At 39.8% G+C, this 27,705-nt stretch overlaps 2 protein-coding genes across 16 annotated transcripts in view; one reads left to right on the top strand and one right to left on the bottom strand.

Moving 5' to 3' along the window:
- The window catches only part of DOCK7 (dedicator of cytokinesis 7), a 235,753-nt gene extending 234,756 nt beyond the window's left edge, over window positions 1–997 (top strand). For all 13 annotated transcript variants that reach the window (XM_012442624.3, XM_012442623.3, XM_012442622.3 and 10 more), the window contains one exon: window positions 549–997. In XM_012442624.3, the coding sequence (XP_012298047.1) occupies window positions 549–591 (43 nt within the window). In that variant the 3' untranslated portion in view covers window positions 592–997. The remainder of the gene's footprint in view (window positions 1–548) is intronic.
- Window positions 677–18,418, bottom strand: USP1 (ubiquitin specific peptidase 1). Of its 3 annotated transcripts, none has more exons than XM_012442781.3 (9): window positions 18,249–18,418; window positions 14,842–15,081; window positions 13,286–13,406; window positions 12,619–12,723; window positions 11,645–11,805; window positions 9,493–10,178; window positions 7,490–7,660; window positions 6,617–6,818; window positions 677–5,107 (listed from the first exon to the last, which is right to left on the bottom strand). In XM_012442781.3, exons 2-9 carry the CDS (start codon window positions 15,009–15,011, stop codon window positions 4,372–4,374), a joined length of 2,352 nt encoding a protein of 783 aa, XP_012298204.2. In that variant the 5' UTR covers window positions 15,012–15,081; window positions 18,249–18,418; the 3' UTR covers window positions 677–4,371. The 3 variants fall into 3 exon arrangements, with proteins under 3 accessions (XP_012298204.2, XP_012298205.2, XP_012298203.2); XM_012442782.3 differs by having other exon boundaries at window positions 18,345–18,418; XM_012442780.3 differs by lacking the exon at window positions 18,249–18,418 and adding an exon at window positions 17,412–17,958.
- Window positions 18,419–27,705: the final 9,287 nt, after the last annotated feature.

The following is a 27,705-nucleotide window of genomic DNA, read 5'->3' as shown; positions in this document are numbered from 1 at the left end:
TCTTCCAAGTCATTTTTAATAAGCAATGCTATATATAGTAACATGTAATGGATTATTTAATGGTAACTTAAGATTTTCTTAATTTTAATTTCTAGTATGATAAACATCCATATATAGCCCACATAAAAGATTCCTGGGGTTCTCAATAATTTTTAAGAGCGTAAAAAGGACCCGAAACAAAGTTTGAGAACAACTGGTTTAAGACTAAATTTAATATTTAAAGAAACACCTGCCTTTTGACATTTAAAAACTCCACACTCTTCCTGAAATCTCATTATCCCTTAAGTCCTTGTCTTGTTTATTACAATATCTGCAGCATCAATTGGAGAAATGAATACAAACGACCAGTAAGTGGTGACTATAACACACTCTATAGAGAAATCTATAAGCCAAAATATGTAAGGCAGAGTATGATGAGCATCCAACTTGGAAGTTAGTAAGAAATGGTGGCAAAACTTTGAGGTAAATAGCAGAAAAAAAAGCATGTAAGACATTTTAAAGGTATATGCAAAAATTGTTTCCTTATAACTGTGTCCTCTTTTTCCCAGAGATTCCTTCAGTCGAATGAGCCTTCGCAAAATGGATCTCTAAACCAAATGCACTTGTTTTATTCATCTGCAAAGAGCCATGTATTCAACATTGAGTGTGAAAAGATCTATTGGAAAACAACATGGAATGGAATTCTGGAAATTAATTTATTATTCATTGAACAATACAATGACCAAGAAAATGTCAAATGTAGATTAACATTTGAGAATCATGGCTATGGTCTCTAATGTTCTGGTAACAAGCTGTTATCGTTTAAGACATTTTAATGACTCAAAGGTACACTATACATTTACCATTATTTATACCATAGCTAACGTTAAATTTATTTACTTTAAGTTCATATTTTTTAATTTATATTATCATTTATAGATTCATTTTGGAACCATTTTAAATGTAGTAATAATGCTTATTTTAAAGGTACTATTAAATATGTGAATGTTTACACTAATTTTACTGAGTGGAACTTTTAAATTTTTATTTATTGACAATGGCAGAGAACAATTTAAGGGTTGACTCAAGAACTAGTTCCAAACCTAGCAAAATAAAAATCATAGCCCCAAATCAAATAAATGAGTTTGGTAACTGGTTTCTACATTATTTTCCATTTACATACCCAAAAAAGGAAATCAGAATTGCAGAGCTTAGTAAAACTTTTGTCTAAAATAATCTAAATACGGTGATAACTAGAATCAGTGACAACAGCTTGACATTATGATTAAATCTTATTATACCAATGATAGTACTATGAACTTCATGACCCTTGGCAACTAAAATGAATGATCCCCATGTTTCAAATTAAAGCCAGCCATCAGTTTTTGATGATGCAAACCAGTACAATAGAATCTGCTTAATAGCACCATGAAGGTAACACAGCTTGAGTTTGAGAGAAGTCACATATTTTCTGACACCAGTACAGTTTAGAAGCATATAAAAAGTAAAATCTGCTGCTTTAATTAACTAATTCTTCTAAAATTATATGAAAAAGTCATGCAGACAAAAAAACCTGAGAAGTAGCATTTTAATTTCTTGGGAAGTTATTCCAAAACAGTGCATATTAATGATTTCCAGAACAGTTTAGACCAATAATTTTTGGGTAGTAGTGCAGCTTACGGAATAGCATCATTTATAATCCTTTTCTTCTACTAACCAGTTACATGAATCATTTAAGAACAAGGAGGCTGGGTGCAGTGGCTCACACCTGTAATCCCAAAACTTTGGGAGGCTGAGGCGGGTGGATCACAGGGTCAGGAGTTCAAGACCAGCCTGGCCAAGATGGTGAAACCCCATCTGTACTATAACAACTACAAAAATTAGCCAGGCACGGTGGTAGGAGCCTGTAATCCCAGCTACTCAGGAGGCTGAGGCAGGAGAATTGCTTGAACCCCAACAGCAGAGGTTGCAGTGAGCCAAGATAAGAGGAGTCACTGCACTCTAGCCTGGGCGAGATGCCAACTAAAAAAAAAAAAAAAAATCAGATTGGCTGGGTGCAGCGGCTCAGGCCTATAATCCCAGCACTCTGGGAGGCCAAGGCAGGTGGATCATGAGGCCAGGAGTTCGAGAACAGCTTGGCCAATATGACAAAACCCAATCTCTACTAAAAATACAAAAATTAGCTAGGCATGGTGGCATACACCTGTAATCCGAGCTACTTGGGTGGCTGAGGCATGAGAATCACTGGAACCTGGGAGGTGGAGGTTGCAGTGAGCCAAGATTGCGCCACTGCACTTCAGCCTGGGAAACTGAGTGAGACTCTAAAACACAAGAACTGGTCAGATTTAATGTAGTGCCTTCATTCTATAGTCAGTGTAGTAGATATTCAAAAATATGATACTCAAGATTATCTGAGAGCCTAAGTGATGATTGATATCCCACACTCCATGTGACTTTAATGGGCAGTATTATCTCAAATTCTTATCTATATCAATTCAAAGACTGAATCACAAAAAGGTTTTTCAGATGAGTCTACATTGTTGGACCAAATCTGAGTCAGAGGGCATAACCTCAAAACTGTATTTGAGGAGCCAAATGAACAATAAGTCAAGAATGGAAACCTCTCCCCCAACAAAAAAGTGACATTTTTCTCTTCTTTGGGAGGCAGTGGAGGGTATGGACATAAGGGAGAGAATAAGGAACCCCTTAAGGGTCACTTCTCATAAGGTTACATTTATGTAAGAGTTTGGAGAAAAATCTCACACATCTCAATAACAGTATCAAGGACTTTATGATTTATATGGTTATGATTTAATTATCATGCAAAACCAATTATTTTCTGACATGCTTCAGAACAGAGGCTTCCTCTTAAACATTCGTATTATACTGAATACTGCCTGTTACAAACTTCGTTTTTCTTAAAATGCAACTTTCCCACATCAGGAATTTGTATTACTTAACACTGGCTGTCTCTTGAGTATTAGAGGCACATTGTCTATCCTAGGCCCATTCCATTCAAAATTTATGGGTAGTGCTCAGGGCTGTTTAAGAATTTCCATTAGTGATTCTGAAAGGTGGGGAGAACCATGATTTTATTATCATCTCACCATCCTATGGAAGAGTGTAAGACATTATGTAACTGTGATTTTTTTTAGTTGATGAAGGTACTCGTTGTTGAAACGTATTTTAGTGTTATCCCAATAGCATTTATATATTTAGAATCATTTCTAGGAAAAACTCTTAGTACCAAGAATGTCCCTTAACAAGTCATGAAATAATTCATCACTTACCAATTCAGCATACCATTTTAAAATGAAATTTTAACCAAGTTTTTATGTGTACCCAAAGTATCATCTTAAGTTTTCCAGTTTTGGATTCCATTAAATCATGTCTACCTTAAAGAACAATTAGATGCAACAAATTTCATTATAAACCTCTTTTAAGTATGACGGCATGGATGGACTAAGCACAATTTCTCCTCTTTGAAAAACTCTTCTCCTGCACTGTCAGAAAGTATTCAGTAATAAAGGTAATTATGCATATTTATTCTCATATATATATATATATACACACACTTAATCTCTTTAAGAAAATTCAGCTGTATTTATAAAAATATACAAGTAAAAAAATTCAAATATTCATATACATAGTTGTTAAAACAGTTTAAATTTTATTGACCTCCCAGTTTTTAAAAAAAGTTAAAGGTCACACCTCTAAATTTGATGTACTATATACAGATCGTGCAGAATATGAGTTAAAGAGATACAAATTAGTCCATGCCCAAAAAGATATACTAGAGTACAGAATCATCTTCATAAATACATATAAAATTCCTGTGAAGATAGAAGGGAACTGTCCAGGTTTTCTGAGACACTTTTCTAACTGATTCAAGGCACAAAATGTACAACATTGTGAATACACACATTCTAGACTTTGTGCCCCTGACACAGCCCAAATATTTAGCTTCATGACTCTTATAAAACTAAATGTACTGAATGAGATTCTGCTTCTCGGGTGAAAAACCACAGGACCTATAAACATCATGTAGATAATTGCTCCAAAATATGGAGAATACAAATACAAGCACTTTATTTTAAAAAGCAAACACAAAAGATTGGTGTAAATCCAAAAGTGTTTAAATGCTTCTGTTTTAGATAATTTAATTAAGAACCTATACAAGTTTGTTCCCATCACTAGTCTCTACTGAGGTAAATGAATTCTAAAAATTAACATGGTTTTCAGTAATTCAAATTTCACTATTTATAGAAAAACCTAGAGAGACCAATAATATCCAATAGCTTCAAAAGATAAGCTAAAGACTCTTTGATGTAACCAACTTTACCAATGTTTGTGTGGGTATGTTTAAATATACACAAGGAAAATACACTCACTCTATAATTTCTTATAAAATAGCAAGTAAGGAGTAGAAGTAGGAGATGTAGAAGGGGAAAGAGAATTCAGAAAGTCCTTCTCTTCAGTAACTTTCACTTCAGAATCATCAAAAAGCAACCACTTCCCCTCATACTCTTTCAAGCTTTGCACTACATAGGAAATTTTATTCTCAAATCCACTAATATTAATGCCTGTTTGGTCACTGGATTCTTTGTTTCTATCTGATTCATGGGTCCCATTAGCATCATTAGTCTCAGAATTTCTATTTTCAGCAAATGCTGTGCTGGCAACCTTATCAGGATTAGAGGCTTTGTTGTATAACTCATAATCTGCTTTACTCTTTTGTCCTCCAAGAAGTCCAACAGCTTCTACATTTTTTTTGTTCAAAACTTTACTTGGCTGTGTATTTCCACCAACTCTAATTGACACTTCTTCATCATCATAATTCTCAACCACACCCCTTGCTTCCTCCTCATTCAATGGTTCTGGCTTACCTATTTCACCCATTTGGTCAACTACAAAATTTCCTTTATCTAGTTCTAAACTATTAAGGTCAGTGACTTTAACAGAAGCAGTGTAATGCCCACTACTAATTGTAATGCCACTATGCATCACAACCGCAAATAATCCATAGCTGTCGTTAGTTGGCTTTGTGCTCCATTCTTCTAGTGACAATTTAAGAGGTGTCAATAAAGGAGTGTTGATCTTGGAAAGTCCACCACCATAACAATCAAACCTTTGGGAGGAAAAAAAGAAAAGATTTCCTGCAGTTCCATTTTAAATTGAAAATGTTACACCCCAATCTGAAACCAAGTAAAAATCTGAATAAACCCTTAATATTCAGTGTTTGTATGAACAATCAGAAAAGCAGAAAACAAGACCCCATCTTTGAATAATATTTATAATACATTCAGAAACAAAAAAATACTGAAGTAACTTCTAATATTCAGGTATTTCTGTGGAGATAAAGTATTTTTTCCTTTATTTTCCTAATTTTGTGCACTAAGAAAAGAAACGGTATTTTAAATAGACTGAACCTGAACCCAAAATGTTACATTTTAGTTTTTGTGTGTGGTTTTGTTGTTTTTGTTTTTTTCCAAGACAGAGTCTGTCACCCAGGCTGAGTGCAGTGGTGCAATCATGGCTAATCACAGCCTCCTGGGCTCAAGTGATCCTCCCACCTCAGCCTCCAGAGTAGCTGCGACCACAAGTGCATGCCACCACACTGGGCTAGTTTGTGTATTTTTTGTAGAGACAGGGTTTTGTTATGTTGCCCATGCTGGGATTACTAGGTGTGAGCCACCCATGCCCTGCCCATTTTAGTCATTTTTAGTGTGAACTTTTTCTCTACCAAAATTTAGGAAAGTAAATAAAATTGTATTTTATACTATTAGCAAAGGGAAGGTCCACTGAATAAGGGGCTATATGTCATTTTCAGACATAATTAAGTGTGAGAGAGCTACTGGGAAGCCCTCATGGTAATTTCAAACAAGCAACTAATGTACAAAGGAGTCACATATACAATGACATTATACATGTCAGAAAAACACAGACTATCCAAAACAATTAGCATTTTTTTTCAAACTGTTGAAAGACTAATTTGATTTCCTGCTTTACCTTAAAACTAGGAAAAATTTAGCCTTTCCCACCCCTTCAAAAAAATCTTGATGTATACAAAATTTGTTCTCTGCTAGTCAGTTCTACTGAATTCTGCTACTAATATCTAAGAGGGAATGAATATGAAAAGATGTATAAAGAAACTGCCTATAATCCCAGCACTTTATGAGGGCATGGCAGGTGGACTGCTTGAGTCCAGAAGTTCGAGACCAGACTAGGCAACATGGTGAAACCCATTCTCTACTAAAAATACAAAAAGTTAGCTAGGCGTGGTGGCATGCACCTGTAGTCCCAGCTATTCAGGAGGCTGAGGTGGGAGAACCACCTGAGCCCAGGAGGTTGTGCCACTGCACTCTAGCCTGGGCAACTAGAATAAGACCCTGTCTCCAAAAAAAAGAAAGAAAGAAAAAGAAATCCTACTTAGTAGTAGATTATGTATTCATATCCAAAGGATTTAAGGTTGATGCATTTTTATAGGGAAACTGTTAATAAGAGAACAGAACTTTACTAAAGCAATCTTTACAATCTACTTCAGTACTTTATATTCCTTCTATTACAGCATTTTGAACAAGACTTATCTTCTACAGCAGCTAATTTTCTTCATATAGCTCTTATTTACAATACTTACTCCAAACCACTAGCAGCAAAGCACTTCAAATGAATAGTTATAACTTCAGGCATTTTGTCAAACAAAAGACTTCGTTCGGCTTCAGTATAATGATGGCAGTTTTCACAGAAATATTTATCTTCTCCTACAATCCTTTCTACTGAAGCAAATTGTGAAATTGCCCATCTCAGGGTCTTCATTTCTGTTTTTGGCTCTGGAGAAACTAAAAGAGAATCATTTCACTCACAAATAAATACCTCTCTCAGACATTCAAAAATAAACCACTAAATTTCATGTTCAAAATTACCATTTAATTTCAGTTGACCAACCCATTCCTAAATAACTAAAGAGATTTTTACGTTCAGAAACTACTTTCATAAGCACATCCAACAGTACATATCTTTTAAATATCTATATTTGATCAGCAAAAAAAATTACGACACAGACAGCAAAAACAAAATAAGCCTAGTCTCTGTGCCTCAGTGTAAAACAAAATAGTTTACATTTAATCACAAATTTTCAATATCTGACAGATAAACCTGTCTCATGATTATCTCCTATGGTATTTCCATATTCTGTGGTAAGCACTAGACACAACAGTGGCTCAATTATTGTTAAAAATAATCTCAGTAGCTCTGAAAGACCCAGGTCCCCAAAAGTACACTTATTAAAGCATTTCAGTTTTCCATTCTAACACACTCTATGTCAAAATAAAAATGTCACTATTTCCCAAATGCTATTTATAAGTGAAACCAGATAAGCAGAAAGGTTACAACTGACACTAAAACCTAGCTTTTTTTCCCCCTCCCTAATTATACCAGCTACTATTAGACTTTGTGTTGTTAAAGAATTATAAATATTCCATGGTCCATACAAGAGTCCAATTTTGCTTACTTTCAGAACTCTCCTCTACTTTGGAAAGCTCATCTTCCTGTACTGGCACACTGATGTCTTGAAAATCTTCTCTTCTTTCTGTTAAACTTTCACATTCCAAGCAACGAGTCCTTAATACCAGCTGACCTTGAAATAATCTCTCCACTAGCTCAAAACCAATTTGTTCCTCACCTAAAATGAAAATAGGAAAATATGAGTCTATACAGATTAGTTTCTCATTATACTCTAAATAACCAATTTTCCATTTAAATAAAGTATATCATGAATAAAAGTTCCATTTTCACATATCAACCTATTAGCATTATTAGATTAGAGGTACCCTATTAATGAAATTTAAGGTCCCTATAAAGATAAAACTTTGACCATGAATTACTACTGTCTCCAAAAGAAGTCAGTTGTAGGCAGGGCACAGTGGCTCATGCCTGTAATCCCAGCACTTTGGGAGGCCAAGGTAGGCGTAATCACCTGAGGTCAGGAGTTCAAGATCAGCCTGACCAACATGGAGAAATCCTGTCTCTACTAAAAATACGAAATTAGCTGGGCATGGTGGCACATGCCTGTAATCCCAGCTATTCAGGAGGCTGAGGCAGGAGAATCACTTGAACCTGGGAGGCAGAGGTTGCAGTGACCCAAGGTTGTGCCATTGCACTGCAGCCTGGGCAACAAGAGCAAAACTCCATCTCAAAAAAAAAAAAAAAGTCAGTTGTATTGTAACTCCCTTCCTAAAGACACCTCCCCATAGAATAAACCCAGAATAAGGATGACATTTTCAGTAAAACTATTCATCATATTAATATCACACATTTTCCCTGAGATCTGTAGATCTGGACAAAACTAGGTAAAAATTGAGTTCAAGTATGATGTAAGTTGTTACCGTTATGTACCACCTAATGTTTCAATTAACAATGGACTGCGTGTGACAGTAGTCCTGTATCTATGTTTACATATCTATACTTAGATGTTTTGGATATACAAATACCATTGTGCTATAGTTGCCTACAGTATTCAGTACAGTTACATGCTGTACAGGTTTGTTGCCTAAGAGCAATAGGCCATTCAAAGCTTGCCTGCAGTCCATAACAAATTCATAAACTTTCTTAAAACATTATGAGACTTTTTTGTGATTTTTTTTTTTTTTTTCTCATCAGCTACCATTAGTGTATTCTGTGTGTGGCCCAAGACACTTCTTCCAATGTGGCCCAAGGAAGCCAAAAGATTAGACACCCCTGGTCTATACCACATAGGCTAGTTGTGTAGTATGCTCTACCATCTAGTTGTATAAGTACATTGTGATATTCACACAATGAAACAGCACATTTCTCAAGACATATCCCCATTGTTAAGCAACACATGACTGTACTTAGTCTCTACTTTAAAAATTTCACTGAATGCAATGTCCTTCATGAGTTTATATCAAACACTGCATAAAGGGAAATGTACTCCTAAATATACGTTAAAATATACTGAACTTCCCTACTTTTTTATTTTGAGGCAGAGTCTTGCTCTGTCACCCAGGCTACAGTGCAGTGGCGCAATCTCGACTCACTGCAACCTCCGCCTCATTCTCCTGCCTCAGCCTCCTGAGTAGCTGGGACTACAGGCACGCACCATGCCTGGCTAATTTTTGTATTTTTAGTAGAGATGGGGTTTCACCATGTTGACCACGCTAGTCTTGAACTCCTGACCTCAGGTGATCCACCTGCCTCAGCCTCCCAAAGTGCTGGGATTACAGGTGCGAGCTACCATGGCCCAGATGAACTTCCCTACTTTATAAACTGTAAGTTAAAATTACTTTAATGACATTACATATATATAAATATATACACACACACTAATTTAAGCATAGCACTTAAAACACCATAGTTCACATTCAGTGTTAAATTTCCTTCTCTTGAAACAATTTTATGCACAGAGATTCTATTATACATGTATCTAAGAAGAGAAAATTCTAATTCTGTAGCTGTTAATGCTCCTACCTATCAAAGTCTAAAAATTATACTAACCTTTGTTTATGGGTTTAACTTCATTAACATTTACAGGTATAACAGTATTTCCTGGAGATTCAAATCCATTAGTTGTGTTACCACTTTCACACTTCCCCAAGTCCTCTTCAGGATCATATTCATTTTCTTTAGATTGTCCTTTAGCTCCGTGGTTTGTTGTGAATTTTCCCAGACTACAGAATTTAGAAAGAATGCTGGGTTGCTTATTTGCAGACTTTAACCAATTTATTTTAACTCTTGATTTCTTTTGTGAAGCTCTTGCACTCTCATTTTCAGAAATATACTTCGGAATTATTTTAGGAGGAATCTCTAATGTATCACTTGTAGCTTTTCTTTTTGATCTAGTTTGTCTCTGGTTCTCTTCCAATGACTGGTGTTCCTTGGATACTTTAACTTTTTTCTTCATGTTACCAAATTCAGTGTCACTTTTTCTTTTCCCATTTCCTTTTGGGAGTTTTTCTTTAAAGTCTTCAGAATGCCTCATACTGTCCATCTCCATGCTGTTAATACCACTCATTTCCTCTTTCTGATGAGGTATTTCTTCTACCTTAGTAGATAATTCTGCCACATTTTTTACTTCTTCTTTTTTTAGGAGTTGGCATGTTTCTTGAATGTTTCCCAAAATACACTGTAATACTTCCTGTGCATCATGCTGTAGATATCCTTCATACATAGGGTTGAGTTCCCTATAAATAAAAATTTCCATTTCATCTATTCTAGTTTTAAAGATATAGTACATAAAACTATTTCTACATAGAAATGAATTCATGTAAGGAATATTGTAAATTATTTAATTTTTAAATCTCAAGACATTTATTCAGCACTAATTTGAAATTTCTTACCTGAAACTAAAAAAGTAAATTTTATGTTTTTCATACTTTGAACCTCTTCTAAATATATTAATATATTTAATATATATATCTGTTATAATATATTTAATATACTTGATCCTCTTCTAAACATATTAACTAATACTTAGTGCTTACCATATACAAGGTCTTAGTCAAAATGTTTTATCTCCTACGTATACATTATCTTCATAATAACAATAATGCCCTATAAGGGACTATTACCACCACTATTGACAGATAGATATAGGCGCTGAGGCACACAGTGGTTAAATAACTTGCCCAAGGTCACAGAAACAGTTAGGATGAAAAGCCAGTATTCAAACCCCACTCTTGGTCACCATGCTATAATACATTTTTTTTTTTTTTGGAGACAGGAGACTTGCTCTGTCTCCCAGGCTGGACTGTAGTGTTGTGATCTTGCTCACCGCAACTTCCACCTCCCAGGTTCAAGCAATTCTCCTGCCTCAGCCTCCCAAGAAGCTGGGACTATAGGTGTGAACCACCACGCCCAGCTAATTTTTAGTAGAGGCAGGTTTTCACCATGTTCGCCAGACTGGTCTCGAACTCCTGAACTCAAATGACCCACCCACTTCAGCCTCCCAAAGTGCTGGGATTACAGGTGTCAGCCACTGTGCCCAGCCTACAATACCTCTTAACTAAGGTGTAGCAATATACTGTGCCTAGTTCTATTTCCAAACTAATGCTTAAGTGATTGTTTTAAAGACTTGCCCTATTAGTATAACTTTATTTGAATAGGCTATTTTATATAAAGTTTCATTTTTAAGAAAATAACAAAAAGCAATCTAATCCAGTTAACTAACAGTTATCCTTTAATCACATATAACAAAAATACATTATTTGGAACTTAAGTTCTTACACATATTTTGAATATAGTTCTATAATTCCTAATCTGAGGACCATGCATTTAGAAATTCAGACATTTTCAGATTCAAAGATAATACGACATATAAGTAAAATATTTATCACTGACATGATATGGTAGTACTCTATAATTAAACACAATCCTACTTCTATAGAAGGATGTATGAATATTCACATTAGAGATAAACATGAATAATGACTATAAAAAGCCTCATATAATATATTCAGATCTAACGAATTTAGCACCAAATTTATGAAAAACAATTCCAGTATTCAGAGCCTCTGGGATATAAAGGACTGTGGACCTACAGTTTCTTACTTTCCTTGCCCTTTATTTCTGTTTGTTCACATATCATTCTCCTCCAAGGATATAAACAAGTAGCTAAATTGAAACCCTAAAATTATATCATAGGCTATACCTGAGTGTGTTAAGCAGTCGCCTTGGCTGAGTGGCAAGTTCATCAGTGTATTTCTCTGGATTTAAGAGGAAACTAGCCTGGAGCTGTTCAACCGAAATGATTAAGGACTGTAAACTGCATATCAATTCATAACTTGCCAAAGAATCTTCTTTGCAATTTCCCTGTCAAGAAAGAAACACACAAACCAATAATTTTATTTGTGAACAAATTAAGCGCCTTCTTCCTTTGTCTTTCTCTCACTTTACTAGCTTTTCTAAGTTGCATTATAGCACTAATTTTATGGGATATACAAATCAACCTTATTGGTTTTTTTATTTTGAGACAGAGTCTCTGTTGCCCAGGCTGGAGTGCAATGGCTTGATCGAGGCTCACTGCAGCCTCAACCTCCTGGGCTCAAGCAATCCTCCCACCTCTGAGACTACAGGGGCACACCACCACACCCAGCTAGTTTTTGTATTTTTGGTAGAGAGAGGGTCTTGCCATGTTACCCAGGCTGGTCTTAAACTCCTACGCTCGAGCAATCCACCCACCTTGGCCACCCAAAGTGCTGGGATTACAGGTATGAGCCAATACACCTGGTCTTTTTTGTAATTTTAAGAGGAATTTTTAATTACTATTCATGTGAATTACAATGGTTTTAAATACAGTTTATTTAAATTTTTTAAAAAGTCAATTTGAAAACACAATGGGTAAATAGTTATACATGGGTATAACACGGTGATTATAGCATACAAATGACAAAAGTTTGATAAACAGATTTGAGGACTAGAGCAAACACTCAGTAAAAGGGAATTATCTAGTTAGCTAACTTGAAAGAATGAAAAACAATTGCGTTTCTGACAATAGTTCATTAACAGAGAAATAATCTTTGTCATCCTCCCCCCAAAATCCTCTTCATTTCCAGGCAAGTAAATTTCCATTCATTTACTTTGGCATTTTATGTTATTTTCTGTTCTTTTATATATTTTTCCTACCTTGTCTTTTTGATTGGCTTCATCCTTTAGAGCTTCTTTCTTCCTTGAAATAATATTAAATAAGTGCTTCACTCCAGATTTAAAACCAGGACAAAAATATAATACCTATAAAAAGTGAGACTGTCTAAGTGTTTACCGAACCAACAAGATACGTAAAATCATTAAAACAACATCATGCTTTCTATAGCACACTTTTAATGTGTATGACCTAAAATTCTGAGATTAAGCTTTGTGTTAAAATTTGTTCTCCACCCCATCAGTAGTAGCCCAGTGTCTTCCCTCATTGGCACAAAGCACTGAGCCTGGACAGATATTGCTAAGACTTTAAGGTTACAAGGACACACAAAACAATGCCAACATTATTTCCAAGGGATAAGATACATATCACTGTAGCACCAGCAATCAGAGAAAGAAATTAAAGCTTTGATATCTTCCATTTTATCAAGGTCTACTCAATTTTATTATCCCACCTTTATTTAGTATATCACTTTCTCTTACCCCAAAGTTTAATAACATGCAACATATTGTTTTAGCCTACTCTGGTTTATTTACAATCAAAGGCAAAGACAGTATGGACATTAAAGTCCTCCAAAAACTCAGAAACATTAAATGTTACATCATTCTTTGCCTACTAAAGCTTTATTATATAGAAAAATTGTCAATTTACCTGAAGTATACTATTAAGATAACAGGTATTGCCAAGATTATTCAGTCCCACAAATGGTAACAAGTTTTCTCTCTTCTCACAGTTTATAGGTGAAGACTGTGCTGCAGGAACAACTTGATCACTATTAAGTATAGAAGGGAGAAGGATAATTAAGTAGTATCTTAAACAAGGTGAAAATATTACTTCCGTAGATTTAGTCTTTTCCCAAAAGTTGTATAATCTAAAAAGTATGCGAATCTTGTTCAGATGACGTTTTAAAAAATACAGGCTCAAAAACTGCTACATGCCCAGAATAAAAGTTTTAAAAGCATTTAAAAACATTATTACACTTAACAAGCCTCAAAACAATTCCCTTAAAAGGATGTTAATCCTATTTTACAGAGTAGAAAATTGAGGAACTAAGACTGTGATTTGTTTCACCTATTTTGACATTTTAATCAAGTTTTACTGAATAAAAACCTGGGAATAAACTAACCATGACAATATTCAGGAGAGGCTGCACTAAGTAAGATTCTATTAATAAGAATTCAGAGGAAAGAAAGTCTATGAAGAGAATTATATATGACTTCCTGCTGGCCAAAAAAAAAAATTATATAGCTATCCCTCATTTAAAGATAAAATGTTCAGAAGGTGGATGTGGTGGCACTGACATGTAATCCCAGCTACTTGGGAGGACTGCTTGAGCCCAGGAGTTGAAGACCAGCCTGGGCAACACAATGAGACCCCGTGTCAAAAAAAAAAAAAAAAAAAAAAAAAAAATTGTTCAAGTTTATTATTCTTTTACTTCTTTAACAATCAAAAAACCCCCACTAGGAACTCCCAGTATTTTTATTTATTTTACGATTACTAGCTATCATTACTCTAGCACCTCAAAGTATTTAGAAGCATGAATGCTGATAAACGAAAGGTTCTCTCTCAATCTCAACTGATTATTGGTAGCTATTAGGAAATTAACACATGGGACCAAATCCACCTTAGTCACCTAGCAGAGTGCCTATTTGTTAAACAGGAAAGTAGTACAGACTCCAGCTAGAGCTGCTGTTGATGAAATAAAATATTCTACTTTGTTCTGATTTATTTTCAGTAAAGAATTTATTTGCATCAAAAGCATTATTTATAAGTTTATTTTTATAATTTACAATCGTGTATGCCTCCAACAGGTATGACTAGTTACATATGACTACAAAGTTTAAAATGTCTTACATAACTGTCAAGTCTTCTGAACCAAACAAATATATATCACCTTTTATCCCTACACAAATGTTTTGCATTGCAAATAATCAAATTTAAACTCAAAGACAATTTTAGTCAATAAATATTTCTCCAAGTTAGTCTAAATGGCTGAGCACAATGTTCATGAGTTAAACATTATGGATGTGATCCCTATGGGGAATCACCAGTTTTGCTGTTCCTACTATAAACTGCTAGACTTACTAAAATATACACTTAGGTGTACTTTTTTTTTTTGCCTCTATAAAGTCAGACTGGAGTTGTCAATCAAGTTCACTGCTCCTTCACTACAGAATTTTAAAAGTACAGAAATGTAAGATACATACATTTCAGATGCTCTATATTCAGAAGCTTTTTCTTCATTTTCTTGAGAATCTGTGAAATCCAAAGCTCTCTTAGTTTCTTTCTTTTGAAAAAACTTTAAAGAAAGTCTGTTTTTCTTTGATGGGCTACCTCTTGAAAGTCCGTTACTTTCACTAGGTATGACACCAGGCATTTTTTTCTTCAAATCCCAAGGAGTTGTCAAGAACAAATTTATAGGGAAAAGTTGTAATCACCAATTATATCTGTTAATTGCAGAGAAAAAGTTGTATTAGTTTTTGGTTATCAGTTTTAGGTAACAAAATCATCAGTTCTGAAAACAAATTTACCAAGGCAATGGTACAAGTTAGAAATTAATATTTGAAAACCTCATGCCTGCCAATAAGCACTCAATATTTATTGCTTAAATGAAGGAGCTTGCCACACTATTCATAAAAGAACAAAAAATAGAAGCTACTGAATTTTTAAAATATGGATTAAGGGTCGCATTACAAAATATCCTCTTTAATAGACCTACAGTAAAGTAGTATAAGTAGTAAAAACTTAATATTTCATTATAATAATGCATTCAGAAAATACTGACTGAGCACTACCACCTCTAATTCCCAAGTACAAGGTGGGAAACAAGGATGAACAGAAAATCATAGTGCTGGACGATAATAAGTCCTCTCTTCCAAGGTCTTTTCTAGTTACTAACATGAATACATGAAAATAAAGTATCAGTATCTAAAAAGCTTATTAAAGTATAATTTGCATTCAAGGCATAGGGATGGTGTTAAGTTATACCTAAAAACGTAAGTGAAAGATAATAAAACATATGCAAAGTTGAGACAGTGATACAAAAAATTGTTTGATGTACTTTGTGTAAATCAAATTCTCGGCTCACTGCAACCTCCACCCCCCGGGTTCAAGCGATTCTGCTCCCTCAGCCTTCTGAGTAGCTGGGATTACAGGTGTGCACCATCACGTCCGGCTAATTTTTTTGCATTTTTAGTAGAGACGGGGTTTCACCATGTTGGCCAGGCTGGTCTCCAACTCCTGACCTCATGATCCGCCCGCCTAGGCCTCCCAAAGTGCTGGGATTACAGGCCTGTGCTACCTCGCCCGGCCCGTAAATCAAATTCTTAATGCACTAGAAACCACAATATTCTACTCGTTTTCCAAACTTTTTTTAAAAACTTTGACTTTTAAAAATAGTGCTTTCAGTAGGAAAAAAGATGATCTGGTTTGCCATTTGCAACTTTCCTGCCCTGTTTTAAAGTAAAACTTTCACATGAAAAAATATGGCAACATTTGTAGGAGTTAATAATATTTTCTACATCAATCCTATATTTCAATAGGACAAATGAGGAAAAATTGTCTGACTGGAGTATTATCATAAAATTACTTAAAGCCCAAAACCTCAGCAACGACTTTCAAATTTAAAATGCAGAGTAATAAAATGAACTACATAAAACTCATTCAAATTCCATCCTTAATAAGCATTTCACTTGGCTGACACTGATCTAGGAATTCACACTGAAGTCAGCACTGAAATCATTTTTGAGACCCAAGTCAGGATGAACTGTAAAGTGACCAATCTCCCCATTCTGTCTCCAACTTCACTTACTCTCCTGTTCATATCTAATGCTTCTGAGGAAGCGCTGTCTTCTGACTGATAAACCAATCTGCGCTAAGTTCTCAGGGATCGCCAAGCATTAATGATTCTGATAAAAGGATTTTCTCGAGAGCCCATTCTAATGGATGATAGAAACTGGATCTCAAACTGACAGTAACCGGACTTCACAGAAGAATGATTAGGCGGGTGAAATAGCGGATCGTCAGCTTAATCAACGAAACAAACCTCCTGGCCCCTCAAAGCAACGCTCACACCCGAGAATGTAACATTTTGCCAGATGCATTACCTTCCGCGCTATTATTTCTTGCTCCTGGCTTTCCCAACTAGGGGACTGCTACATCCAAAATATTTCTCCTGTAACTAACTCGACTTTCGCAGAAAGCACAACGAATCGACCATTAACTGTTGACAGCGTGAACACTCATTCCCAACAGTTTTAAATTCTTTCCTTTATAAGATGACACGACTCGATTCCGATTTCTCAAGAAAGATCTACAACAAGGACGATATCTTCGCCAAGGTTTAAGACACGTGGCGTTCTAAATACTTCTGGAAAAAGTGTAAGTGAAAAAAAATGCGCGGTAAAATTTCGCAATTACCGACACAGCGCAACCTGCGTGGAAACGTTTCTTTCTCCCCATCCTTCACCGCTCTCGGGAACGGAAAGGAAATTGGAAGGACGAGCAGCAACCGGGCCACCGGGCCGGGGGAGGCTGGCGGCAGTGTCCTCGGCCCACACCCCCGCGCCGGGCGCCCTCGCCGTGGAATTGGCCTATTTACGCACAGCCCGCACCTGCCTTCTCGCGCCCCGCCCGGGGCACACACGGCTCCAGCTGGCAGCTCGGTCAGGGTGCGGGGCCAACACACTCCCGAGGTCTCCCCGGCAGCTCCTCTCCGGCGCCGGCCGAACTTGCCCCCGCGCCCGAGAGCCGGCCCCTCCTCCCAGGCCCTTCTTACCTGGTCATGGTCAAAAGCGAGGTCCGCGGCGGTTACGCCGGCGAGTCCAACCCGAATGAGTGTAGGTGCGACAGGTGAGTCCCTGCCCCGAGCCCGCCGGGTCCCCGGCCCCAGGAAAATCTGGTCGGATCGCCCTCCCCGCGGGGGAGTGACCATCCGCTCCCAAGAGCGGGAACCCCGGCCACCGCTCGGTCCCACCTTGCACCGGCACCAACTACATCCTCGGAGAGGCGCCCATCCGCGCCCGCCCTGGGATGGCCAGGAACGCAAAAAGCAGCGGCCCCGCTCGCCGAGCGCCTGAACCGCTAGGGTCCTTCGCACTCCACCACCGAGGGGAACTTGGCGCGTTTTCCTCAGTCTCAGGACCCCCGTGTTTTAGCCTCCGCCCGCGCCAGCGCTGCGATTGAACGTGGTGTCCTTTGAAATTGCCGGTTCCAGTCTCCACGTTGCAGAGACGCGACAGGCAGGAGCCGCCTCGCGACGGCCACTCACCCCCGGCACGCACGGGCTCCGGAGCCAACTGGGATGGTAGTTCCCCAATAGCCTAACGGGTTCCACAGTTTCAAACAGCGCAGGCACAGAGCCGGGCAGCTTGTGCGGGTCCTCGCTGAGGGCGCGCGCGAAGTGCTAGCGGCCTGGCTGGCGGGCTCGAGCCTCACACCCTTTTTTTAACCATTCGTGCGCGCGAGTTAAGGGAAAAGCGTACGGGTCGGGAGACGGGACAGAGAGAAGACCGACGAGCCACCGCCTCGAGAAGGAGCCCAAATTCACCAATCCATGATGCACAATCCCCAAAACCGCGCCCCCCACCGCCCGGGGAAAGCCAATCAGAAGTACCTAGACCAAAGCCAATTAGATGGGCTGGAGCAGCAAGCCCAGCTAATAGAAAAAAAAGAAGAAAGGAGGGTTCCAGCCAATCATTGTTCGACATACGGAGCGTTCCTCAGGCGCGGTGCCCCTCCTTCCGCTCTCATTGGCACTCGAGTGCGCGCTTTCGCTGCCGACTGTTAAAATCTTGTTTGGCGTTTTGTTAATCTTCGACGGTGGGACGCCGCGGAGGGTGCGGCTTCCGGAGCGAGGCCCTCGCGGCAAGCCCCGCCTCCCGTTCGTGCGTACGCGCCCGGGCCCGGGCGGGGTTACTAGGAGAGCAGCTTCCGAAAATGGCTGCCAGGCTGGCCGCTGGCGCCACGATGGGGCTTTCAGTTCTGAGTCGCGGCCCCAGTGGGCCTAGGGCCATCCAGTGAGACAAGGTGCTGCCACGGATAACAGTACATTCTCAGGCGAATGCTGTAGAGCTGAGGCCCCATCCTCAGCCCCTCCACGCCTGATTTTTTTCTTAATTTACCCCCTTCCCATTTCGGTGCGCCTGTTTACCCGTTCGCCTTCTCGGCCGCAGAAGGAAACGAAAGAACAGTTTCAGGCCCAGCTTCAGCCGCAGGAGCTTCCCAGGGTTCCCGCGCGGGCCCTCCCAAAGGGTTCAGGAGCGGCAGGCAGGCTTCATCTGGTTGTGCTTCGTTTTGTGTTTGTGTGCTTGCTTTGGTGAGGTGACCTCACGCGAGTGCTGCAGTTAAGCAAGATACGTTCAGTCCAAATCCATTTAATCAAATATTTTTAAGGCGCCTACTATGTACCAGGCATTTTTCAAGGCGCGAGGGATGAAATACATTCCCTGCCATAAAGGAGCATTACATTCTGGAGAGGGAGACAAGTGACACTAAGATAAATGATGGATACAGTAGCCTGGAAAGATCTCTTTGAGTTGACATTTGAGCAGAGCTGAATAAAGCTGAGCGAGCCTGGGAGGAATCTGAGGTAAGAGTGGTGCGGGCAGAGAGAACAGCAAGTTAGAAACGTCCTGAAGCTTAACGTGCTTGGTGTCTTGGAAAGGAGCAACGAGGCCAGGGCGCTTAGAGCACAGTGAATTTAAGAAAAGATGGGAGACCGGGCGCTGTGGCTCACGTCTGTAATCCCTGCACTTTGGGAGGCTAAGGCAGGTGGATCACGAGGTCAAGAGATCGAAACCATCCTGGCTAACACGGTGAAACCCCGTCTCTACTAAAAATACAAAAAATTAGCCAGGCGTAGTGGCACGCGCCTGTAGTCCCAGCCACTCGGGAGGCTGAGGCAGGAGAATCGCTTAAGCCTGGGAGGCGGAGGTTGCAGCAAGCCGAAATTGCGCCACTGCACTCCAGCCTGGGTGACAGAGCAAGACTCTGTCACAAAAAAAAAAAAAGAAGATGGGAGATGGGTGAGACAGGCAGGACCCTGGGTAAGCCGAGTAAGGAGATGGGAGTGGTTGGATGATTCTGAGCTGGGGAACGGCAGGATACACGTTGACCTTCAGGAGTACAAGCAGAAGGCCAAGCGCAGTGGCTCAAACCTGTAATTCCATCACTGTGGGAGGCCGAGGCAGGTAGATCACCTGAAATCAGAAGTTCAAGACCAGCCTAGCTAACATGGTGAAACCCTGTCCCTACTAAAATTACAAAATTAGCCAGGCGTGGTGGCACAGGCCTATAGTCCCAGGTACTCCGGAGGCTGAGGCTGGAGAATCGCTTGAACCCGGGAGTGGAGGTTGCAGTGAGCCAAGATCGCACCACTGCACTCCAGCCTGGGCAACAAGAGCGGAACTCTGACTCAAAAAAAAAAGTAGAAGCAGAAAGATCAGCCAAAATGCTGGTTAAATAAGCCAAGAAATAAATTTTGATAGTTTGGAATAAGATGGTGGGATGTTGAAAACTGGTAGGGTTCAAGCTATATTTTGAGTACAGCCAGTGAGCTCTGCTAATGGATTGGCTGTATGATAATGTAAGAAAAAACAGGCCGGGTGGCCAAGGCTGGGCGGCCAAGGTCGGTGAATCACTTGAACCCAGGAGTTCAAGACTAGCCTGGACAACACGATGAGACCCATCTCTATAAAAAACTCCAAAAATTGGCCGAGCGTGGTGGCACTTGCCTGTAGTCGCAGCTACTCGGGAGGCTGAGGTGGGAGGATCTCTGGCTGCAGTGAGCTGAGATGCAGCACTGCACTCCGGCCTGGGCGATAGTACGAGACCCTGTCATACTGTCCCCCCCAAAAAAGAAAAGAAAAGGATAACAATGAATTTTTTTGTCTTGTTTTACCTGAGCAACTTAGCTAACTGTTGGTCCTTGCTAAAACGGGGGTCTTAGTGGGCTAAATGGGAGGGATCATCGTTCTTAGAATATTAAGATTGAGATGTTTATTTAACATACAGATGTTGAACCAGCATATAACCAAATACACAAGGACAAGATGAGAAAATATATGTCAGTCTTTTTTAGCCATTGTGTATCACAGACTGGCAGTGTCTCATTTTTAGTACTAGCAGAATTATTGCTACTTTCAACCTCTACCAGAACGGATAAGCAATTCTACTTTCCCATATCCCTGAAATCTTATTTTCTGCAGCCACTATTCTTCCTGTATACAATGTGTGGTATCAGTTAAGATTCAGTTGCAGAAAATAGAATCCATTTCAGCTAGTAGAAACTCAATGGTATTGCATACTTGGGAGGATTGATTAAATAGGCTCTAGATTAGTTTTTCAGGAATGAGTCCCAAAGTCTTCACAGAACCAGGCCACCAAGGAAGCAATGACTCTTATATGATCCAGAAATGATGTCTCTGAATCACATTGCTACTGCAATGCCTAGGAAACCTCCACCATCAGAAAGCTGCTTGCACTGCTGACCCTAGAACCTCACTATACCCACTATGATCTGCACCAGTGCCATGCATGTCCTAGGTCCTGCCTGTCAATACCCACAGGACAAGTGGCTGGACACTGAGATTTCTGCTAATGCTGCTTCAGAAAAATCAAACACCTCCACACCTGTGCTTGTCAGTAGCCATTGCAGAAGCTTGGTGTATCTCTGGCAATATAATTCATATAAAAATTTAATATCCTTCTCATCCTTTTGCTTTCAGTCAGTTCTTTGTGGGAGAAATTCTAGCCACAGTTATTGCCTAGTTTTTAAGCCCAGAAACTTTTTTCCTGGTTTCTGTGCACTCCGCAGCTACCCCACTCTTAATGACAGCTAATTCCACTGGAAATAATGGGATTTAATAGGTTCACAGCATTCTTAATCCTATATTTGTCAGTCTTGTATGGGTAAATGCCAGGCATATTTCCTTCCTAAGTTTCACAGACACTGTTTCTATGTACAGTCGTCCCTTAGTATCTATAGGGAATTGGTTCCAGGACCCTTGTGGATATCAAAATCCAAGGATACTCAAGTCCCTTATATAAAATGTCATAGTATTTGCATACAACTTATGCACATCCTGCATATATTTTAAATCATCTCTAGATTACTTAATCACTTAATACAATGTCTACACATCACTTCATTCACATGGATTTAACATAGTATTTAACACTTGGCACGTGGCAAATTCCAGTTTTGCTTTTTGGAACTTTGTGTACCTTTTTTCATAAGGTTCTTTGATCTGTGGTTGGTTGAATCCATGTATTTGGAACCCATGAATGTGGAAGGCCAACTGTACTTCAGTCTGAAGGCAAGAGGAAGTGTGGTTTTTTCCCCTGCCCTTTAAAACTTCAAATTATGAAGTTTTTTTTTGGAGGGGGGGGTTGTTGGGAATCGAGTCTTGTTTTGTCATCCAGACTGTAGTGCAATAGCACGATCTTGGCTCACTGCAGCCCCGCCTCCTGGGTTCAAGCAATTCTCTTGACTTAGCCTCCTGAGTAACTGGGATTACAGGTGCACGCCACCACGCATCATGCCCAGCTAATTTTTGTGTTTTCAGTAGAGACCGGTTTCACTGTGTTGGCCAGGCTAGTCTCCAATTCCTGACCTCATGATCTGCCCGCCATTTCCAACCATTTCCCTTCATGCCACAACTTTGATTGGCATGTGATCTGCCTTCTAAAGCTGGCAACAGGTTTACCAAATGTCTGGCAACTGGACAACAAGGGTCACCAGTTTTTCCATCTTGCAGTATCTGAGTCTTTATCACCCACTGCCCAAATGCTTCCACTAAACAAACACCACATTTCTTTGAAGGTTATGTGTAGCACAAATTTATAGGAACCAAACTCTGCATCCGATAGAAATAGGTTTGTTTATGAGTAACAGAATATTTTTAAGTGGCCTTAGCTAAAATTAACGTTTATTTATTTATCATGTATACATAATGCAGAAGTAGGCAGTCTAGATTAGTATGGTGATTCCATGACCATCAGGGACCTAATTTCTTCTATTCTGAACATGTGGCTTCTATCTTTTGGTCCTAGATAGTTGTTTGAATTCCAGCCATCATGTCTACACTCCTATGCAGGAAAGAAAAAAGGATAAAGGTGATCATAGTCCCCTCTCTTTAAAGATACTTCCTGGAAGCTGTACAAACCATTCCTACTTATAGCTCATTGGCCAGAGCTTAAGTCATATGACAACATTATTCTGGGTGGCCATACACCCAACTAAAAACAAGGGTTATAATATTAAGGAAGAAGGATAAAATGGATATTAGGTAACAAATAGCATTCTCTGCTATGCTTCCCTGTACCAAGTTGAAAAAAAAAATCCTCAGCTGGTGAAAATACCCCAAAAGGTGAAAAATGGAAAAGTACTGTACACCTTTTGATTCCTTGAAAAGAGAATGTTCTGGATATCTGTATGCCCTTGTGGTAGATATGAAGATGTGCTTTCCAGATCCCCCTCCAAGGAAGGACTTGCTCCCAAGCTGCAAAGAGTACCTCCAGTTGTCAGTTCCATCAGGCTCTGCTTTAACCGCAGACAATGGCCTTACCCACAATCATGCTCCTTGCAGCCTAAACTGGGTGATTAAGTAAGGCTGGACTACAAAGGCTCAGCCATTATGGCCCACCACTGGACACTTCTGATGGGCAGTATTCACTCCGGAACTCTTGGCCAGGCTGGCCAAAGCTTTGCTGGACCTGCGCTAGAATTTGACTTCATTCTCTTCCCCTACTTCATCTCCCTTCCTTTCACATCTTGTACTCCAGCTTTGTCTCTCTCCACATCTGCTCCTCAAGAAGCCTACCTGCACGAATTAGTACAAGGATTGGTTAGAGAAAGTAGACAATCAGATGGGGTTTGGGAGCTGAATTATAGACTACCTAGCAGGTGGTAGGTGAAGCATAGTCAGCTCCTGGCACAAGGTAATGGTCCAATCAGGATGATGTACCAGGTGGAAGAGACTAGCAGGTGTGATATATCTGGCAGTTAAGACATACGGTGGAAGTTGTAGCTATAAGGATAATAGAATTGGATGGTTAATTGCTAAACTCTATTGATTACAGAAAAATAAAGAACAGCTGAGGGTAGGTAATAAGCAATTTAAGGTCTGGTGTGAAAGCCAGAGCTCCTCTTTGTTGCACAAAAAGCAGTTCTCATCTGCAGGGAAAGAGTGGAGAAAGCTGAGCACCAAGACCATTTTAGAGTGGCCAAACTTAAAAGATGGTTAAATGCCTAAAATAGGTCTGTTGTGTCAAAGTCAGGGCCATGGTTGAGAAAATCTAGCACCGTGACACATGGGACACGTGGGTAGTGATCATGAAAATTTTAATTCCCCAGGCTCCTCTGATGCTTGCAGTGGGGCCTCTCCTCCCTCCTAAGAGCTATCACTTTCCTATATTAGAAAACATTACAGATGCTTCTACTTGAAAGGCATGTCCTCCCTTCCCCCTCCCTTCCCCCAGCACTCACACCTCTCATCTAGCCTTCTGGCCAGTGGGCCTATAATTAGGGTTAAATCATAGCATAACCTAGTTGGGAAGGTGCTGTGCCTGGTGAGTAGAGGTAAAGGATTGTTTTGCAAAGAAGATGTAAGACCTAGACAAGCATGTAGCAACAGGAACTTAGGAAGAATACATGGGGCTGGATTCAGATGATGCTTAAGCAAGGGGAGCTGGAACATAAAATTGAATGGGGAAAGTTAAATTGAATTTGGAGTATTCTTCCAAATACAGGATTTAAGATTCTGCCAAGGACCCCCAAGAGTTGATGTGAACACTCACTACTATAGTGGCTCCTAAAAGCATGGGGAAGAAAATGAAATGCCAGAAGTGCCAGGATAGGCAGGTGGCTCAAAAAGGGATTAAAAGGCTCCCGGAAATGGGTCTGCTAGAGTGAATATATTATGTACAGCTGGAAGGTTGTGATCATTATGTTCTGAGGGAAGGCCCAGAGGACACACCATTTACCAAGGCCATAAGGAATGCACTGGTGCAAAGGACATCAACATCACTAAACAGTTCAGTGGTGGCTCTCTGCAAGCCAGGACTGATGGTAGCAGAGGCCTCCCAGACCTAGACTCACTGATAACAATGGAGATGATAAGACCCCAAAACAATACAGGCCAAGTGGCAGTACTTAATTACCAGAAGCCAGGAGCTCGCAGTTATTATGACCTACCAAGGGGACCTGACCCACAGAGAGTTATAGAAATGGTTACTAGATGGTGATGTTCTTAGGGGCAAAAGAGACAACCAGCAAACTCTATTATTTTGTACCAGTGGGAAAAAAAGGATAGATGACCAGGATGCTAAGGATAGTCACGCAATAGTCAATTAGTTTCCAGACCAGAGCATTTTTAGACTTGGAACCCACTGACTGAAGAGACCTTGCTATACCTCAATAAGTATAAATGGTAATGGTTTCCCCAGTCCTTCCCCAAAGGGATCTTCAGTCATTTACTTGGGTCATTGTACCCTGGGGAAATGAACATACCCAAACTTTCCAAGGATTGTGAAACAGAGGTATGAATTTAACTTGCTGTCCACAGACCACAAGCATCATCGTGGTCCTCTGTTATAATGGGGGCATAGAGAGGCCAGTTAATAAATGGAGTCATGGCAAGGTCCAGCTCAGAGTGAGTTTACTACTGGATCTGCGACTACACCTAATGGTCATTTCCCCACCCTTCAAATGTATAATGGGCTGTCCTTTTTGGCAATTGATGCAGATCCATTAGGACTTTGCCTATGGAGTAAAAGCCATAATAGTGGGGAAGGCCAAGTGAAAGCCTTTGAAACTGCTTCCCAGCTCCAGCGAAACATGGCACAGTCTCTTAGTCATCTCAGGCTGCTATAACAAAATAATATACACCAGGAAATTTAGACAACAGACATTTACTTCTCACAGTATTGGAGTCTAGAGAGTCTAAGATCAAGATGCCAGCAGATTCAGTTTCTGGTGAGGGCTCTTTCTAGCTTACAGACAGCCACCTTTTTGCTCTGTCCTCACATGGCCCTTTCTCAGTGTGAGTGTGTAGAGAACTCTGAATTCTTCCTTTTCTTATAAGGATACTAATCCCATTGTGGGGGCTTTACCCTCATGACCTTATCTATTAGAGACTGAATGTTTGTGTCCCCTGAAATTCACATTGAAATCTAATCCCCACCATGATGGTATTTGGGGGTGAGGTCTTTGGGAGGTAATTAAATAATGATATTAGTGCCCTTGTTAAAGAGACCACAGAGAGTGCCCTCATCCCTTTCCCCATGCCTTGGTGGATCCAAGTAGATAACTATCTTGAACCAGGAAGCCTTCAGCATATACAGAATCTGGCAGTGCCTCAATCTTAGACTTCCTAGCTTCTAGAGCTATGAGATAAATTTCTGTTGTTTATATGCCACCCAGTCTGTGGTATTCTGTTATAGCAGCCCAAATAGACTAAGATATAGTCTAAACCTAATTATCTCCCAGAGATCCCCACTTCCAGATACCGTCACACCGCGGGTTGGGGCTTCAACATACGAATTTTGAGGAAACACATAGGAAACACACACAGGAAATCAAGCAATATTATATCTTGAGAGAAGATAGCAGGAATTCATGTCACTCTTAAGATTTTAAAGAAGACAGAGGTGCTGATTCCCATCATATCTCTGTTTAATTCACCATATGGCCCTGCAAAAAAATAGATGGACTCTGAAGGATGACAGTGGATTACTGCAATCTCAACCCATTAGTAGGCCTGATCACAGCTGTCATGACAAATGTGGTGTATTTGCTAGAGTTGATTAATATGTCCTCAGATATTTAGTGAATGCATTCTTTTCTATTCCAGTTATAAGAAAGGATCAGAAATAGTGGCATTCCATGAAACAGACAAAAGTGCACATTGGCTGGATGTGGTTGCTCATGCCAGTAATCTCGGCACTTTGGGAGGCCAAGGCAGGAGAATTGCTTGAAGCCAGTAGCTCAAGACCAGTGTGGGCAACAGAGTGAGACCCTATCGCTATGAAAAAAAAATTTTTTTTTTAATTAGAGTGGTGAACATCTGCCCAGATACTCAGGAGGCTGATGCAGTAGGATTGCTTGAGTCCAGGAGTTTGAGGCTACAGTGAGCTTACGATCATGCCACTGCACTCCAGCCTGGGTGACAGAGCTAGACCCTATTTCTTTTTTATTAAAAAAAAAAAAGTACACATTTACAGTTTGGCTCCAGGGCTATGTTAACAGTATTTCTTCACTCTATCATAAAATAGCCTGGAAAGATCTGGACCTTCTGGACATCCTGCATCACATTGATCTACTACATCAATTACATCTTCTTGATTGTGCAGGGTGAGCCAATTATAAGTTTCAGGAGAATTAAATAACTGAAAGTCTACATGTATGGTGGAGATGCAAAGGAGTGTGCAAAAGGAAGCTAAATCCTCATCTTCCATATTGGGAAATCAACAGAAAATGGTAACTAAAACATCAAGAAGAAATATAAACATATTGATTTGTTTTGTTTAAGACAGGGTCTCTGTCACCCAGCGTGGAGTGCACTGGTGCAATCATGGCTTACTGCAGCTTCAACCTCCCAGGCTCAAGTGATCCTCCCACCTCAGCCTCCTGCCTAGCTGGGACTACAGGCACACTCCACCACACCTAGCTAATATTTTGGTGTTGTTTTTGTAAAGATAGGATTTCACCATGTTGCCCAGGCTGGTCTCGAACCCCTGAGCTTAAGTGATCCACTCACCCCCGCCTCCCAGAGTGTTGGGATTACAGGTGTGAGCCACCACGCCTGGTCTAACACATGTTATTTAGATATGTGAAGGTAAATAGCAAAGAATCAGTCAGAAGTTGAAAATGGTTGCCTTGGAGAATAGGAAGACATGTTGAAACTTTTAACTTATGTACATGTATAACTTTGAATTTATTTTTATTTTTACTTTTAGAGACAGGGTCTTGCTATGCTGCCCAATTTGGTCTTGAACTCCTGGCCTCAAGGGATCCTCCTGCCTCAGCCTTCCAAAGTGCTGGGGTTATAAGCATAAGCCACCACACCTGG

Source organism: Aotus nancymaae, unplaced genomic scaffold (genome assembly GCF_030222135.1).
Source record: "Aotus nancymaae isolate 86718 unplaced genomic scaffold, 86718_ANA_hifiasm-v0.15.2.pri h1tg000007l, whole genome shotgun sequence".
In the NCBI taxonomy this organism is placed as follows: Eukaryota; Metazoa; Chordata; class Mammalia; order Primates; family Aotidae; genus Aotus; species Aotus nancymaae.
This window is presented reverse-complemented; position numbering and strand designations above follow the sequence as displayed.

What these genes read in the sequence shown, in the direction of transcription:
- USP1 (XM_012442781.3), bottom strand. Translation starts at nt 15,011, where the DNA reads ATGCCTGGTGTCATACCTAGTGAAAGTAACGGACTTTCAAGAGGTAGC. An exon ending in AAGCCAATCAAAAAGACAAG is followed by an intron (nt 11,806 to 12,618) that starts GTAGGAAAAATA and finishes CTTTCTTGACAG; the next exon opens with GGAAATTGCAAAGAAGATTC. An exon ending in TTTGCTGCTAGTGGTTTGGA is followed by an intron (nt 5,108 to 6,616) that starts GTAAGTATTGTA and finishes TTCCTCCCAAAG; the next exon opens with GTTTGATTGTTATGGTGGTG.